At 42.6% G+C, this 16,338-nt stretch overlaps 1 protein-coding gene and 1 pseudogene across 1 annotated transcript in view; one reads left to right on the forward strand and one right to left on the reverse strand.

The window, feature by feature from the left end:
* The window catches only part of NIBAN1 (niban apoptosis regulator 1), a 159,982-nt gene that overhangs the window by 80,622 nt on the left and 63,022 nt on the right, over positions 1-16,338 (reverse strand). The window contains exons 2-4 of the mRNA XM_059147127.1: positions 14,401-14,531; positions 11,482-11,613; positions 5,888-6,002 (exon numbers count right to left, since the gene is read on the reverse strand). Coding sequence (XP_059003110.1) covers positions 5,888-6,002; positions 11,482-11,613; positions 14,401-14,531 — 378 coding nt within the window. The remainder of the gene's footprint in view (positions 1-5,887; positions 6,003-11,481; positions 11,614-14,400; positions 14,532-16,338) is intronic.
* On the forward strand, positions 278-351 carry LOC131815394 (U6 spliceosomal RNA; annotated as a pseudogene).

The raw sequence follows: 16,338 nt of genomic DNA on the forward strand, positions 1-16,338 counted from the left end.
CCCTGCGCTCCCTGGCTCCTCGCCCTCGCTGCCAACCCAACACTTGCTTCTTCCTGCCTCAGTCTGGTTCCTGCCCCACCAGTCCCAAAACCCCATGGCTGAGGTCACTGACGTTGTCCTAACTGCCAACCTGTGGCTTCTTCTTCATTACGTAAGCCTTTTTATGTTCCCTCATGATCTAAGACTTTTAACCTGATCTGAAGTATCTGTTGCTGCTATCTGTCCCTTCTTTCAAAAACATTCTCTCCCCTTGACTCACAGGATCACCTGTCTCCCAGCGCTTGCTGCGGCAGCACATACACTACAATTGGAACGATACAGAGAAGATTAGCACAGCCCCTGCGCAAGGATCACCTCTTCCCTGGTGTCCTGAAAAGGGGCGCCTGAGTGGCTCAGTGAGTTAAGCCTCTGCCTTCGACTCAGGTCATGATCCCAGGGTCCTGGGATCGAGTCCCGCATCAGGCTCTCTGCTCAGCGGGGTACCTGATTCCCCCTCTCTCTGCCTATTTGTGATCTCTCTCTCTCTGTCAAATAAATAAAATCTTTAAAAAAAAAATTTGTTTCAAACTGGTCTGCTCTATTGGCTCCCTCGGCCCCTTCTCTCCATCCCCCTGTGAAGTGCTGGTGTTGGCCCTGCTCTGTCCTGGTTTCACTCCATTTTGATGAGTCTCTGCTCTCCTTGGGCATGGTCCTCCACTCCGTGATATGGAATGTTGCTTCTGCAGGTCCTATTTCCTTTCCCTCTACCCTTTCCACTATGCCTTCTCCTAGAAGATTCTCATTCATCCTTCAAAAGTCAGCTCAAAATTAAATTTAAAAAAAATAATAATTAAAAGAAAATTTTTTAAAGATTTTATTTATTTATTTGACAGAGAGAGATCACAAGTAGGCAGAAAGGCAGGCAGAGAGAGAGAGAGAGAGGAGGAAGCAGGCTCCCTGCTGAGCAGAGAGCCCGATGCGGGACTCGATCCCAGGACCCTGGAGATCATAACCTGAGCTGAAGGCAGCGGCTTAACCAACCCACTGAGCCACCCAGGCGCCCCTAAAAAAAATTTTTTTTAAGTCAGTTCAAAAGCAGCTCCTCTGGCTGCCTCTGGTGGCACCTCCCCGCACCCCTAGAGACAGGGTTGAGTGCTCCCTACCTTGTTCTTCCTAAATATTGCACAGATTTGTTTTCATGTCTGGTACTGACACGCAGGGTGGAGGGTCCTGAGTGACAGGAGCTCCCCCACTTGTTCTCACACAGTTCCCCTCCCCGGGAAGCAGTACCAGTGCCCTGGAACTCTAAGAGGATGGACACCACACCTTATGTACCTTTGGATGCTTAACCCTTAGCAAAGCCGTGGAACCGAGGAGATATTCAACCACAGTTTGTTGATTAAACATGCTATGTTGTCCTAGAAAATCTCAGAAGCTTTAAACGATGGATTTTTACCACTTACTCAAAATCAATTCTAAGAGGGGCACCTGGGTGGCTCAGTGGTTTAAGCCTCTGCCTTCGGCTCGGGTCATGATCTCAGGGTCCTGGAATCGAGCCCCGCATCGGGCTCTCTGCTCAGCGGGGAGCCTGCTTCTCCCTCTCTCTGCCTGCTTCTCTGCCTACTTGTGATCTCTCTCTATCAAATAAATAAATAAAAATCTTTAAAAAAAAAAAAAATCAATTCTAAGAAACTCATATTAAACCATGCTACTATTCAGATCCCTACCTAAATTTTATTCCCTTCCATGCATTCCGGTTATGTGATATTACTCTTGGCTAAACAACCCCCAGCTTACTAGCTCACACTCTCTACCTTATAAAATGGGCACCAACCTCAGGGAAAGGAAGGACCAAAGGGCCCTCTGAGAGGCCACTGAAAGCACCAGGCAAACCTAACAATGAATCAGAGCCACATGGGAGACTCCAGAACAGAGTCTTGCTCCTGGCAAATCAATAAATCAAGATTGGGTAAATAAAAAGTAGATTTCCTGAGGCATATATGGGGACTCTGGTTCAATGTCCTGAAATCTGAAGGGAGCAAAGTAGAATTCGCTAGAACCACAAACTTGGGCGCATCAGTACCTCACAAACTACTTGGTACATAATATAAGAATGAATCACTGTGGGCGCCTCGGTGCCTCAGTGGGTTAAAGGCTCTGTCTTGGGCTCAGGTCATGATCCCAGGTCCTGGGATCGAGTCCCACATCAGGCTCTCTGCTCAGCAGGGAGCCTGTTTCCTCCTCTCTCTCTCTCTCTCTCTATCTCTATCTCTCTGCCTGCATCTCTGCCTACTTGTGATCTCTGTCAAAAAAATAATAAATTAAAACTTAAAAAAAAAAGAATCACTGTATGAATGAACAAACGAATGAATCAACAATTAAATCCGGTAACACAAACTTGTAGTTGTAACACATTGTCTGATGAGGAAGCAGAAGGCAAGCTGAGGAACAAGCAAACTGCCCCCTCCCCACCGCCCCCAGCTCCGGGATGGGATGTGTGTGACATTCCTCAAGCAGTCCTGGCAAGGGAAGGGAAAAACAGAGGGTTTACTGACAGAGATCACAGTCCTGCAGGACATGGTCTCCATCAGTTGCCAAGATCTTAGTGATTTACATGAAAAAGCATTCTTATCAATAGCCGAACTTCCAGAGACCCATAACTCACCCTAACATCACCCTCTCTTCCATGAGTGATGGGGGAAACTGAGGCAGAAGGGAAAGTGAATAAAATTAAATTTCTTTATGACCTGTAGTCCTAAAGAACTCCTCAGACAAGGGTCTGAGACAAGCAGCGCATAACATTCCTTCAGAAAGCTCCCAACTGTCTTACCGTTAATGCCTTACTACTAGAAGGAAAAACAAGCCTCCCATATCCTGCTGTCTTCTTTAGCATAAGAAAGTCCTTTCAGACACCTCCCCTTGTCCTTAAGTCCCCCAACTCCCAAATATATCATCAGCCATTCCTCAAGACTCCAATGCAGCAGCTCTTTCTGCCCATGGGGCCCCCCCCCGCAGGCTTTCATAAAATCGCCTTGTTACACCAAAGGCGTCTGGAGAATTCTTTCTTGGCCATTGGCTCCGGACCTCATCAACATTCCAAAACTATAGCATTATGTCTTGTCCCCTTCTTTCTTGGTTATAAAATCCCTCATTTCCAGTTGAGTAAGTGACCGTGTAAGATAAACACTACAGGGGCGCCTGGGTGGCTCAGTGGATTAAGCCGCTGCCTTCGGCTCAGGTCATGATCTCAGGGTCCTGGGATCGAGTCCCACATCGGGCTCTCTGCTTGGCAGGGAGCCTGCTTCCCTCTCTCTCTGCCTGCCTCTCTGCCTACTTATGATCTCTGTCTGTCAAATAAATAAAATCTTTAAAAAGAAAAAAAGATAAGGACTACATTTCCAGCTTCCACTGCAACTCGGTGGGCCCCAGCCACTAAGTTTGGGTCAATGGGACAGAAAATGAAGTGGCCATGAAACTTCTGGAAGGATCCTTAAAGAGATCCTGCACCTCCTTCTCTTTTCTCCTGCCTGCTTTCTGGAACGAGAAAACCATCCCTGACGCTCCAAAAGGCCCCTTAGAGTGTATCAGTAAGGGCCATAGCCTAGACATGCAGAGAGACAAGGCAGAAAGAGTCCCTGACATTTACAGAACTGCCATACCAGCCCTGGACGTGTAATATCCAAAATATCTTTAGCAAGAAATAAAGCCTTACGTATTTGAGTCTTTTGTTGTTTGCAGCAAACAAAACGCTAACTAATGAAGTGTCACGTAGTGAATCACTTCAGCAAAATATGAAGGCATTATTGCTACATCATCTTAGTAGAATACTGCTTAGTGCTTTTTCTCAAGTGAGTTAATGCCTTCTATCTTTTTTTTTTTTTTTTTTAAAGATTTATTTATTTATTTGACAGAGAGAAATCACAAGTAGATGGAGAGGCAGGCAGAGAGAGAGAGAGAGAGAGAGGGAAGCAGGCTCCCTGCCAAGCAGAGAGCCCGATGCGGGACTCGATCCCAGGACCCTGAGATCATGACCTGAGCCGAAGGCAGCGGCTTAACCCACTGAGCCACCCAGGCGCCCAATGCCTTCTATCTTTATTGTGTCTTTATGTTTTCCTTTTGAATTAGTATCACACAGTGAATCTTCCTGATCAACATGATTTTATGGTACAATTCCCCTCGCCCTTCCTAAGATGTCACAGTTTTGTACAAACAACTCAAAAGCAGCACTGACCCTTTAAAAGCTTCACGCCCCATAAAATTCACTCTTCTTAGCCTCTATTATCTCTCGTTTAACATTTTACAACAATTTTCCAGATGCCATCAATCTGCATTTTTTCTGAATTGAGTACCAAAGATACTACAAATGATCTACTGTAGAATATTCTATTTTTAAAATTCAGATGACCACGCCATACAATTAAAAAAAAAAAAAATCCTTGAAATACCCCAATCTGAAGCCTTGGGTCAAATGGCTTTAGTCACACAGGCTTTGTGTTGTTTATTCCTAGTCATTCCTTCTGATATGATTTCACCAATAAATCAATAAATGTATTGTCCATTCTGATGGATTGCATTGAAAAGTTCTACTGGAGAAACTCCCAAGAGTCATCAAGTTGGCATTCCCATTTCTAGCAGCAGCTCCAGAGCCAAGATGACATACAAGTAGATGTTGAAAGAAAATATAATAATATGTATAGTGCACATAAAGTATTGTTTTAGCCTGAATTACATAGTAATAGTTTGTTAATCTAGGTTTATGGCCCATGTACTAATCCTATAATAGTCCTATTAAAAACACTATGCTAAGCATTCTACACCAAAATAGCAATTGATAGAATGATTATATTTTTCTCCATAAATTCTAATGATATGATTATGCCCATTAATAAGAACCAGGGCGCTCTTCAAGAAACCAAGTAATTACCGTGTGGTATGATTTACACAAAGCCAGATGGAGTTATTATCCACAGTTCATGAATCTCTATGAAACGCGCTATTTGGTCTCTATATTATTCATCCCTTTCTCTACATGCAAAAAGTGGAATAAATGAGAATCCGAGGATGTTAGATCTGGAAAGACCTTTCTACGTTTTTAAGTTCAAGGGCCTAGAATGGGAGAATCAGAAAGCAGAGAAGCTGAGCAACGGCTGGGGAAAACACTGATAAGTGTTGCAGAACTAGATAAAAATCCAGCTTCTAAATTTATAGTTCAATACTCTTTCCATGACAGCAGTTATTACTTCCAGATTAATGCAATGCTATTTTTATACAAGAGTTATGAGCGACTGTAATGCTTGTTTAAAGCATTTTGTCAGTTCAGGATACTTTATTGCATATCATCCTAAAATTATAAAAATAATCTTCCCTGACAGGTCTGGACCTGCTTGCTTAAAGGTGGGATTACGTACTTCACACAGAAATAGGGTCCTACCTATTTGTTTCTGCTGCCCCGTGTGATGTGATTAAAGTCAGGATGCCTGACAACTGAATGGTACATTTTCCATGGGCTAGAACCTGACTTGTACCTGACTTGTGTATTACTGAATGTGATTTACAATAGCAGAAGTGGTAAAACATTTACCCAAATTAGAGAACTTGCATCTTCCATATTTCTACAAAGAACGAGTGGCTAGCCCAGAGTTTCTCAACTCCAGCAACTATTCGACAGTGAACATCTTCTGACAGATACTTCATGTCCAGGGGCTGTCCGATGCAGGAGAGCCTGCTGCCCTCTACCCGCTAAATGCTTATAGCACCAGCCTCCCAAGGTGTAACAACCAAAATTGTCTCCAGACTCTGCCAAACATCCCCACAGAGTGAAATCCCTTCCCCCACTGAGAACCACTCCTCCAGCGAAACAAAGCCAGTGGAGGAATTTTGCCTCGAGAAAGAATACTCAGTGACTCACCAATAGGGTCGGGGAAGAACCGATCAGATAACAAATTATATTCATCTTCTGAGGTTAACACCTTGCCCCCAGCTGGAAGAATTCGGCTTTTAGGAGTCGCTCCTTTCTGATAGGCCTGGGGAGAAAAAGGCATAAATAGGTGATTTTCTTTTCTCCCCAATTTGGATTTTTGGAAAATACCAGGAATATTAGAAGGAGACACAGGCACACACACTCAGAGATAACAATTCCTACACTATGTCTCTGAAGAAGAGCCACATATTTAAAAAATATGTTTTGTGTACCTGTGACTTGCAAGGTACTTTAGTAATGGTCCCAACATGGTAAATCAGAGTCCTTAATCTCAAGAAATTCAGTCTAGGTATGTTTCTCTAGTGGGGAAAACATCATCTCAGTAACTTCCAGAAATCCTGCACCACATCTACCATTTCAGATGCTAGCACTTGAATCATTCGCATAACCACAAGGGTGATGACACACACAGACACTTACTGCACAAAAGGCTTGGGGACCGATGACGAATGACATGGGGGGACATATAATTGCAGTGATGGTTGCCATGGATTTTCACCCAAAACAGAAAAGTTTTGCCATGATAAGACATGACACCACGTGAGACTGTTTTGCAGTAAAATGATCCGGGATGGAAATGTTCATGACATTAGAACAAACGGGGAAATGTAGAAGAGGGGCAGAGAGGGGAACCTTGGTCGCTTACCATCAATAAGATAGTAAGTGAGGAGTCCCAACCAAAACAAATTCTTCTCTTTAAAAAATTTTTTTTAAAGATCTTATTTACTTATTTAAGAGAGAGAGTATGGAGGAAGGCAGAGCAGAGGGAAAGGGAGAAGCAGACTCCCCGTGGAGCAGGGAGCCTGGTGGGGGAACCCTGGGAACATGACCTGAGCCGAAGGCAGCTGCTCAACCAACCGAGGTGCCCAGGTGCCCGGGTCATTTCCCATTTGTAAGAAGCACTACTCAACTGCATAAGCACATCAGGGACCCAGGACACAACGGAGAAGAATCTAAAGTTGTGACTTTGAGAATGCCTAGGAACAGTCCAGCTCAGACAGGCCTTAAGACTGAATTGCATTATTTGTTCTAACAGGCCCCAATCTGGACTTTTATAAACATTATGTTATTCAATACTCAAAACAGCACTAAGAATTAGTTTCTTCCAGCTTAGCAAACTCAACACCCAAAGAACAAATAGTCCAATCAAGAAATGGGCAGAGGACATGAACAGACATTTCTGGAAAGAAGACATCCAGATGGCCAACAGACACATGAAAAAGTGCTCCCCATCACTCAGCATCAGGGAAATACAAATCAAAACCACAATGAGATACCACCTCACACCAGTCAGAATGGCTAAAATTAACAAGTCAGGAAATGACAGATGCTGGCGAGGATGTGGAGAAAGAGGAACCCTCCTACACTGTTGGTGGGGATGCAAGCTGGTGCAGCCACTCTGGAAAACAGCATGGAGTTTCCTCAAAAAGTTGAAAATAGAGCTACCCTATATCCTAGCAATTGCACTACTGGGTATTTACCCTAAAGATACAAACGTAGTGATCCGAAGGGGCACGTGCACCCGAATGTTTATAGCAGCAATGTCCATAATAGCTAAACTATGGAAAGAACCTAGATGTCCATCAACAGATGAATGGATAAAGGAGATGTGGTATATATACACAATGGAATACTAAGCAGCCATCAAAAGAAATGAAATCCTGCCATTTGCGACAACGTGGATGGAACTGGAGGGTATCATGCTTAGCGAAATAAGTCAATCGCAGAAAGACAATTGTCATATGATCTCCCTGATATGAGGAAGTGGAGATGCAACATGGGGGGTTTGGGGGTAGGAAAAGAATAAATGAAACAAGATGGGATCGGGATGAAGACAAACCTTAAGAGACTCTTAATGTCACAAAACAAACTGAGGGTGGCTGGGGGGGGAGGGTAGTGGGGTTATGGGCATTGGGGAGGGTATGTGCTATGGTGAGTATAAACCTGGCGATTCACACACCTGTACCCCTGGGGCTGATAATACATTATATGTTTATAAAAAAATAAAACATTAAAAGAATTAGTTTCTTCCTCCATCATATAAATGAGAAAATTCAAGCTCAAAGAACATGTCAAGGCCCGGTAGTGAGCTGATGAAAATCTTGGGTTCACATCCAGGTCCGTCCATAAGTGTACAGGAAGCAGGGCATGAATCCTGAATGAGAACGTTTCATTTTTTTCCTGCTTAATTACCTGCCAAAACTGGACTCCCAATGAAATAATAGACAATTTATGGATAGTTAATTGTAACTCTTAGGTATAATAAAAAAATGCCTTTCTATAAATTAAAAAACAGGATATTATTAAAACTGCAGGGAATTATGGCAAACTGCATGAGCATTTTTCTAAATTTCCAAGTTTTGGCGACACCTGGGTGGCTCAGTGGGTTAAAGCCTCTGCCTTCAGCTCAGGTCCTGATCCCAGGGTCCTGGGATCAAGCCCCATATTGGGCTCTCTGCTCAGCAGGGAGCCTGTTTCCCTTCCTCTCTCTCTGCCTGCCTCTCTGCCTACCTGTGATCTCTGTCAAATAAGTAAATAAAATCTTTAAAAAATAAATAAATGAATAAATAAACAAAATTTCCAAGTTTTTAACAGACTGAAGTGCCCCTGACTTGCCCCACCAGATGCTCCTGTAAAATTTCCAAGTTTTTAAAAAATATATATAGCTTTTACCAAATTCAGTGACCATATCTTAACAACCTGAACAAGTTTTTGTTTTATTTTGTTTTGGACAGAGAAAGACATAGCAAGAGAGGAAACACAAGCAGAGGAAATGAGAGACAGAGAAGCAGGCTCCCCGCTAAGTAGGGAGCCCAATGTGGGGCTCGATCCCAGGACACTGGGATCACGAGCCTAGCCGAAGGCAGAGGCTTAACGACTGAGCCATTGGGGTGCCCCTGAACATGTTTACTTAAAAATGATGAGCAAACAAAGAAAGCAAGATAGTCCATAAATTGCAAGTTGAAGGAGCGAACTAGAAAAAAATGAAGAGAAGAAGGAAAAAGTCCTCAAATCTGATTCAAAATTAAAAGTTCAGGTAGCCCCAAATGTGCTAAAAGCCTTAACAAGTCCAAGAGCAACCTCCATGAGTGTTTCCTCTCAATTAGTTAGTAGCATTCATGCCATAACGGCTCCACACTGGGCTCTGCCAGTGGTTGACCATACGCTAAGTGCTTCAATATGTTCGTTTATTTAATCCTTACAACAACACGGTCACCATTTTACAGATGAAAAAACGGAGGCTCAGGGAGATTTATAACTTACGCAAGGACACCTATCCAGTAACTGGCAAAGGTGTGGTTCAAAGCACATTATATTAACCATTATGCTCTACTGCCTCTTCTCAAGCTTCCCGGAAAGAACACTGTAATGTGCCACATAAAATATGAGGTGATTTCTTTTATTTTTTTAAGATTTTATTTACTCATTTGAGAGAGAGGGAGCACACATGGGAAAAGGAGCCCAACGCGCGACTTGATCCCAGGACCCTAGGACCGTGATCTGAGCAGAAGTCAGACACTTAACCAACTGAGCCACCCAAGCACCCCTGAGGTGATTTACTATTATCATTATTGTATGTAGTGCATTGATCATTTGCTTCTGAGAGCAAATCAAGTGCTGAATAAAGTCCTAATATGGAGAAGCAGAGAAGATATTCGCTTAATTTATGTTGAAAAGAGTAAGACTACCCAGGAGAGCACTTGAACATTGCCTAGTAGCCTGTGGAATAAGTTCAAACTGTATTTTGCTTCTATTTCCCATCAGAAATGGAAAGGAAATACAATGACTTGCCAATCTTGTTTCTTCCTGAGGCTTTAGCATCTGAGGTATTATTGAAAGTATCCATGGAGGTCACCCTGACTTCTCTCAAACTTGGAGACAAGAAAGCAGAGTTTTAAACCTGGTACCACCTTTAACTGATAAACAGTAACTATTCACTCCAAAGGGAGCATGAGGATCTATGTAGACCAAAAATGGGCACAGCGCAAGATCCGGAAGGAACCAGTGGGATCATTCAGCCTGACTCTCTGACGTAACTGAGGCCCAACCTAAACTTTCATTTTCCCAATTCACGGCCCAGTGTTCTCTCCTCTAGAACCTCTCTCCCACGTGGGGAGAGAAATGGGAACCAACAAAAACAGAAGTCCTCCCAGGCACTAGGCACGTTATACACGACCTCATTTTCTCCATAGCTTGCAGACATCTTACATTAGATAGTCATCTAATGATTTTACAGAAAAATCATATGATAACCAGGAAGAAGTTAAATGAAAAAAAAAAAAAAAAGTCCGTTAAGTATAAGTGGAATAAAGTCTTAAAATACCCGACTTTCTGGGAACCCATACAGATGCAGCCATAGTCTTATTAACTCCTCAGCTGCTTGTCACATTAGGAGGCTTACCAGTAGGAAGACATGGAGACACTGAGCAGAGAGGGAGACATATCAGGGCAGTGACAAAAGACCTTGACTCTGAATGATCCTAGGAAAGGCTCCTGCACTGGTCACTTAGTGTAACCTGTTTGCACACTCACTTGCAAGTACTCGTTCCAAGTCTGCCTTGCCCATTGGACTACAGGTGATGAGGGAGCAGGAGGCTGGCTGAAGACAAAGCAAAAGTGGGCACCTTGCACCCCCTCTCCACCCGCTCCCCTCAGTACTGTGTGTGACATTCCTCAGGCACACCGGACTGCCATAAGTGAGAAACAAATAGTTAACTTGCAGAGATCACAATCCTGCAAGACAGGAGTCTCCCTTGGTTTACAAATGTCCTAGAGATCTACAAACAAAGAAGTTACCTTATCAATAGCACAATTTCCAGAGGCAAATAACTCAGTTCCTCAAGCCCTAAATATAGTTAAATTTCTTCTAAACCCAAATCTCACTAACAAGGACACTTGATAGGAGAAATGTGAAACTTTATCTATAGATTTCCAAGATAGTGTTGAGAATCATTCCCAAGCATATGGCCCATTGATATCCATCTAAAGGGTCTCACAAGAAGATTTTTACTACTAGTAATAAATAACCTTTCTCCCAACAATAGCTAGCCCCTCAAGGTCCTGGAGACCTTGCTTCCAAAATTCCTTAGAGACTAACATCACCCTCTTTGTCCTCACCTACCCAACTCCTGTGTATATAATCAGCCACTCCTCAGGATAACAGCGCAGGATCTCCGTCTGCCCACGGGTCCTGTCTCCATGCTCTAAATAAAACATCTTTTTGCACCAAAGATGTCTCAAGAATTCTTTCTTGGTCATCGGCTCCGGACCTCAGCCCATCGAACCTCGCCTAGGTTCTAGAACTTCATCACAAGCATCTGTTTCACCTGCTGTTAGAGGCTCAGAACCTTCTCGAACACTTGGCATATCATAGGCATTCAGTAAACATGTTAGCGAAAGTAAGTAGCTGCATGAGTGAGTGCTTATTGAAGGAGTCAGTCTCGAAGAAGAAGGCATGTCCATCAACCCAGCCAATGTTGAAGAATGTTGTAAGGCCCAGCACAAACAAGGAAACGTCTTACCTCTTTGTTCTCATAGCTCTCTACAGCAAAATCATTTTTAACCACAATGTACCGCTCCTTCCATTTCTTTATGTCTTCAGCAAACTGGGATAGCTCTGCTTCATATAGAACAGTTCCCGGCTCCAATGGCGGCTTTAAAGAAGGCAAATACCATTAATCATAACAACAAAAGATAACACAGCATGCTGTCACCAGCTCTATCCACGGGAGTTCAAGGAATGTTTTAGGAAACTATCTTGTCCTGAGATCCTGGGGACATTGTTGCTTCCCCCACCTCCCTCCCTACTTCTGCTCCCTGCTCCCTCTGACCAAAGGCAAGTATTTGTCTTATTGATAGGTCTGTGATTTCCATTCCCCTCCATTGTGCTGCAAGAAGAGAAGCAGAAGGTAGAAGGGATTGTAGTAATAAGGCTGTGCCCTTGTATACAGGTCACTTAATGATAAACGGTGGAAGAGGTAGTTAAGTGCCAGTTGTGGCTATATACCCCCAACACCTTGAATATGCCTGAAAACAGGAGAATTAATAGGCTGCTCCCTTATCAACCATACCTTCAGGTATAGCCTCGAGGGTCAGTGGTCTTTTCAGATCCAAAGCCCTGGGGACACAGTCTGCAAACACTTGCCCCACCTACGTGCTCTTCGAGGACACCAAGTTTGCCCTCTGGTTGAAGAACGAGCAGGGTAGCCAGCCGACTCCAGTTCTACCTTTCTCCTTAAGTAAAACTTTAATGATTCCTTGTTAACCCTGGTGACATATGTGCTATAGGGAAGTCCCTGCCAGTTTCTTAGTTAGGCCTCCCTTTGGGCTAACTGCGTGAGGAATAACTCCCATCGTTTCTCATAGTAAAATCCCTGTATTATCTCAAAACACAGGAATGGGCTTCCTGTCTTTCACAAGTCACTGAATTTACATCTCTTTTCCCTTTATTTAAAAATCAAAGGGCTTTTAGAAACCTATCTCTCCACCTTCAAGTAAAATTTGCATAAACCTTATGGAGAAGACAGATATGCTAATCTTTTTAAGAATTGGCTAAGGGATGAACTAGACTGCCTTCTGAATTTATTCTGTCCTGACAGATAAAGAGGCAGTTTCCTATCTGGACTCATTAACAGGTAAGAGAGGATCTCAATCTTCCCTTTAACTGAGACTGAACCCATATATAGGTTGATTTTATAGTTTTATGTGCAGTATTTTTTTTTAAACCTGAGCCACTCAAATCAACTGATAGACTTGTTAAAAATGTGGCCTTACCCTAAATTTACTATATCAGAATCTCTGGGGGTATGGGCCAAACTTTGCATTTTTAACAAGCTCCCTACGCTGTGAGACTCCCTGTTTTTTGGGAATGACACTCAGTTATCCCTACACATCCGTGCTGCTAAACCTATTGGTCACCTTAACACCTGAGCAGTGTCTGACCCATTTATCTCTCCCTCCTTCTTCAAAGTCCTTTGTTACTTGCTTTTGGCACATTCCTCTTTCCTGATTTTTCTCCTCCTGCAAGGCTATTTCCTACCAATCCATCTTGCTGGATCCTTTTCCTTTTCCTTTTCTTGGTCTCCAAGTGTCGGCTAATTATCTATTCCATATTTCCACCGGTGTATGTCAAATATGCATCTCAAACTTACGTGGCCAAAAGGGCACTCCGGGTTCCCAGCCGCCTCTCACTCTTCCTTCGAGTAAAGGCAACTCCTGTACTTACTTGCTCAGGCTAAAAACCAGGATGTCATCCCTGATTTTCTCTCTTCTTCTATAATGTCCTGTCCAATCCATCAGCAAGTTCCATCAGCTCTTTCTGAAGTCCACCTTGACTTGGACCTTTCCTCACAACTGCTACCACCACCACCCTAATCCAACTTGCCTTCACCGACCTTCTCTTGCAGTGCTACAGTGTCCTCCTCACCAGTCTACAACCTCCCCTCTTATCCCTCATCATGGTCTGTTCACTATAGACAGCCCAGAGAGATCGCTGAAAATTGCAAGTTGCTCTGTATTTGATATCCTCCAATAACTTCTCTTCACATTTACAAATAAAGACCCTTATCATGATCTACCTCTCCTCCACGGTCTGGTCCTTCCCTTTCACTCCATAATGATTTATCACCCTTTCTCCCTTGCTCATGCTGTTCACAGGACATAGTTTTCTTGATGTGCTTATGACTGCTACAGGGCCTTTGCACTTACTGTTCCATATTCTGGAGATACTCACACAGCCTACTCTTATTTCACTCCAGTTCCTGCTCAAATTTCATCTTCACAGAGGCCTTCTCTGATCATTTTTTCTAAAATAAGAGTCTTGCTTCATTTTTCTATGAGTATTTATTATGACCTGATACCACCTGGTATGTTTCTTTATTTGTTACTGTCTGCCCCCCCTTTTTTTTTTAAATATATACAGGAAAGCAGAGAATTTATCTTGATCCCCAATTCTTGGAATAGGGCCTGACACATAGTAGGTATCAATGAATATGTGTTGAGGTTGTGGGTAATTATTATCATGGAGCAAAGGAGAAAGAATAAATCAGGAGATTTGAAAAAAAATCATATTTGATCAATGACCAAAACAAAAATGCCCATAATTTAAGGCACTAAAATTATGACTTTTTTTTAAACTGAACTTCACTAAAGCAAGTCAGATTTCCTTATATTAAAGTATCAGTGTGGGAAAAACAATAAAATTGTATCACACTAATTTTCTAATATGGATTATACCATCAACAAGAAACCATACACTCTAACTTCTAGGCAGACAGAGTTGTTTGTTTGTTTGTTTGTTTTCAGTTTTTTGACCATGAAATGATTTGAGAAGAGATTTTTTTTTTAAACTGCCATTTAAATTACTGCTTATTTCAGAAACGTTATGAGTTATAAACCATTGTTCAGTGGGAGACATTGTCAACCAAACGTCCATGAGTTACCTTGGTCTTCAAAAACTGTGAGGTTAAATCTCTTTGCTGTTCTACTTCACTGCGTACATGATTGCAGAAAGCCACAGAGTACTGGCGACTATAGAAGGGACTGAAGTTTTTGATAGTAGCCTCAGTTTTCCCTAGAAAAATAGGAAAATGAGAAATTAGAAATACAGCCTCTCTTACAGAATAGGCACATATCTGCCCCTCTAAGACACTGTTTCCCAGGGATTTGTTATGAGTTCACATTCCCGGAGAACTTTGTAACATGCCACACGTGCTTTATCTCTCCCTCTCCCTGACGTCATCCTGAGAGACTCCGCTTTCCCTAAGGACCATCCATCCAGCAACCGATAGAAACTGTCTCCATCTTACATCAACAATGCATTGCCAAGGCCATAAACATAACCATCCTTCTACAGCTACCGTTCTACCTCACCCGGTTCTCCACCTCAACTTGTTCTTCATCTCCCCTACCTCCAGTCATCCAACTCCTACACAGTCATACCAGGGTCCACCATTCCAACTCCACACACACACCATTTTGTTTTTCTTCAGGTCCCTGAAGCTTTAATTCATCTTGCTGATCCACAACCCTGGATAAAATCAACAAACTCTTTCTTCTAGTTCTGCCCCTACGTTTCTGGGTAAATTTTTTGTGTGACTCAAAGCCTTATATAATTACTATGAAGTAGAGGGAAAAAGCTTTGGTTTAACAGTGTAGAGACCTGAGCTGTGGTCCCAGTTCCAGGGAGACAGAAACCAGCTGGATGACCTCAGTCAAGTCCCTCATTCTCTCTGGGCTCCAGTGATCCTAACTATAAAGGCAGGTGCTCACTATTCCATACTTTACTTGGAAACTCTGTGACATTGAAGTATAACCATGAGTAGAGCTGCCTTACAATAGTGACCAGCAATTGCAGCATGATCTCTCCACACCAGAAGAAAATAAAGATTAGGGTCAATCACAGAGGGAGAGGGGGTTGTTGGAAGACTTGAGACAGAGGAAGAGGGAGAGTCAGGCACTAGGAATATTCTTGAGCTTTTCCAACCCGGGCTTAGTTGTAGAGAGTAGGGAAATTGCAAAAGAGGGAAAGGGGAAAAAGAAATTGTGGAGGAAGGGCAAAGGAATATCTGAGACAGATTAGAAATCCTCACAACCTTTGAAAGACTTGCTACAAAGTCGAGAGATAAACATAGGCCCCACTGACGGTGCTTATAAGCTGTTAGTCCTTGGAATAAGATATTATCTTGAGAAAAAAAAATTAAACCTGATATGCCATTCCAAAATATTTTAAAGATTTTTTTATTTATTTATCAGAGAGAGCGAGCGAGCACAGGCAGACAGAATGGCAGGCAGAGGCAGAGGGAGAAGCAGGCTCCCTGCCGAGCAAGGAGCCCGATGTGAGACTCGATCCCAGGACGCTGGGATCATGACCTGAGCCGAAGGCAGCTGCTCAACCAACTGAGCCACCCAGGCGTCCCCTCCAAAATATTTTAAAATACTTTCATGTGTGGCATAATTTTTGTTTTCAAATTTGATATAGTCACAGAGAAATATTAAAATATACCATACCAGGAAGATTTGTTTAGAGCTATTATGCATGTAGAATTTCAAGAATAAGTGAAGAGTTCTAACTCCATAGATTGAGACATTCGGTATGAGAACCTTGAATTCATAGCTGTCAATTTCTATACCTATGGAATCATAGGTCCAAACACCCATAGTATATGAGTAACCTTTTCATATGGAGAATCCTACTTTAGCTCAGGCATTTAGATCTCATACTATGTATGAAGTAAGGGGGAATTCTTGCTTATTTCCTCCATAAAATGACATTTTTGGTTATATTTATAGGCTTTAATAACTATGACTTGAAAGGTGCTTTGAGACCCATTAATAATAGGTTCTGTAGAAATGCAAATAAAGCTCCTATAATTTGAATC

This window comes from Mustela lutreola, chromosome 14 (genome assembly GCF_030435805.1).
Source record: "Mustela lutreola isolate mMusLut2 chromosome 14, mMusLut2.pri, whole genome shotgun sequence".
Classification (NCBI taxonomy): domain Eukaryota; kingdom Metazoa; phylum Chordata; class Mammalia; order Carnivora; family Mustelidae; genus Mustela; species Mustela lutreola.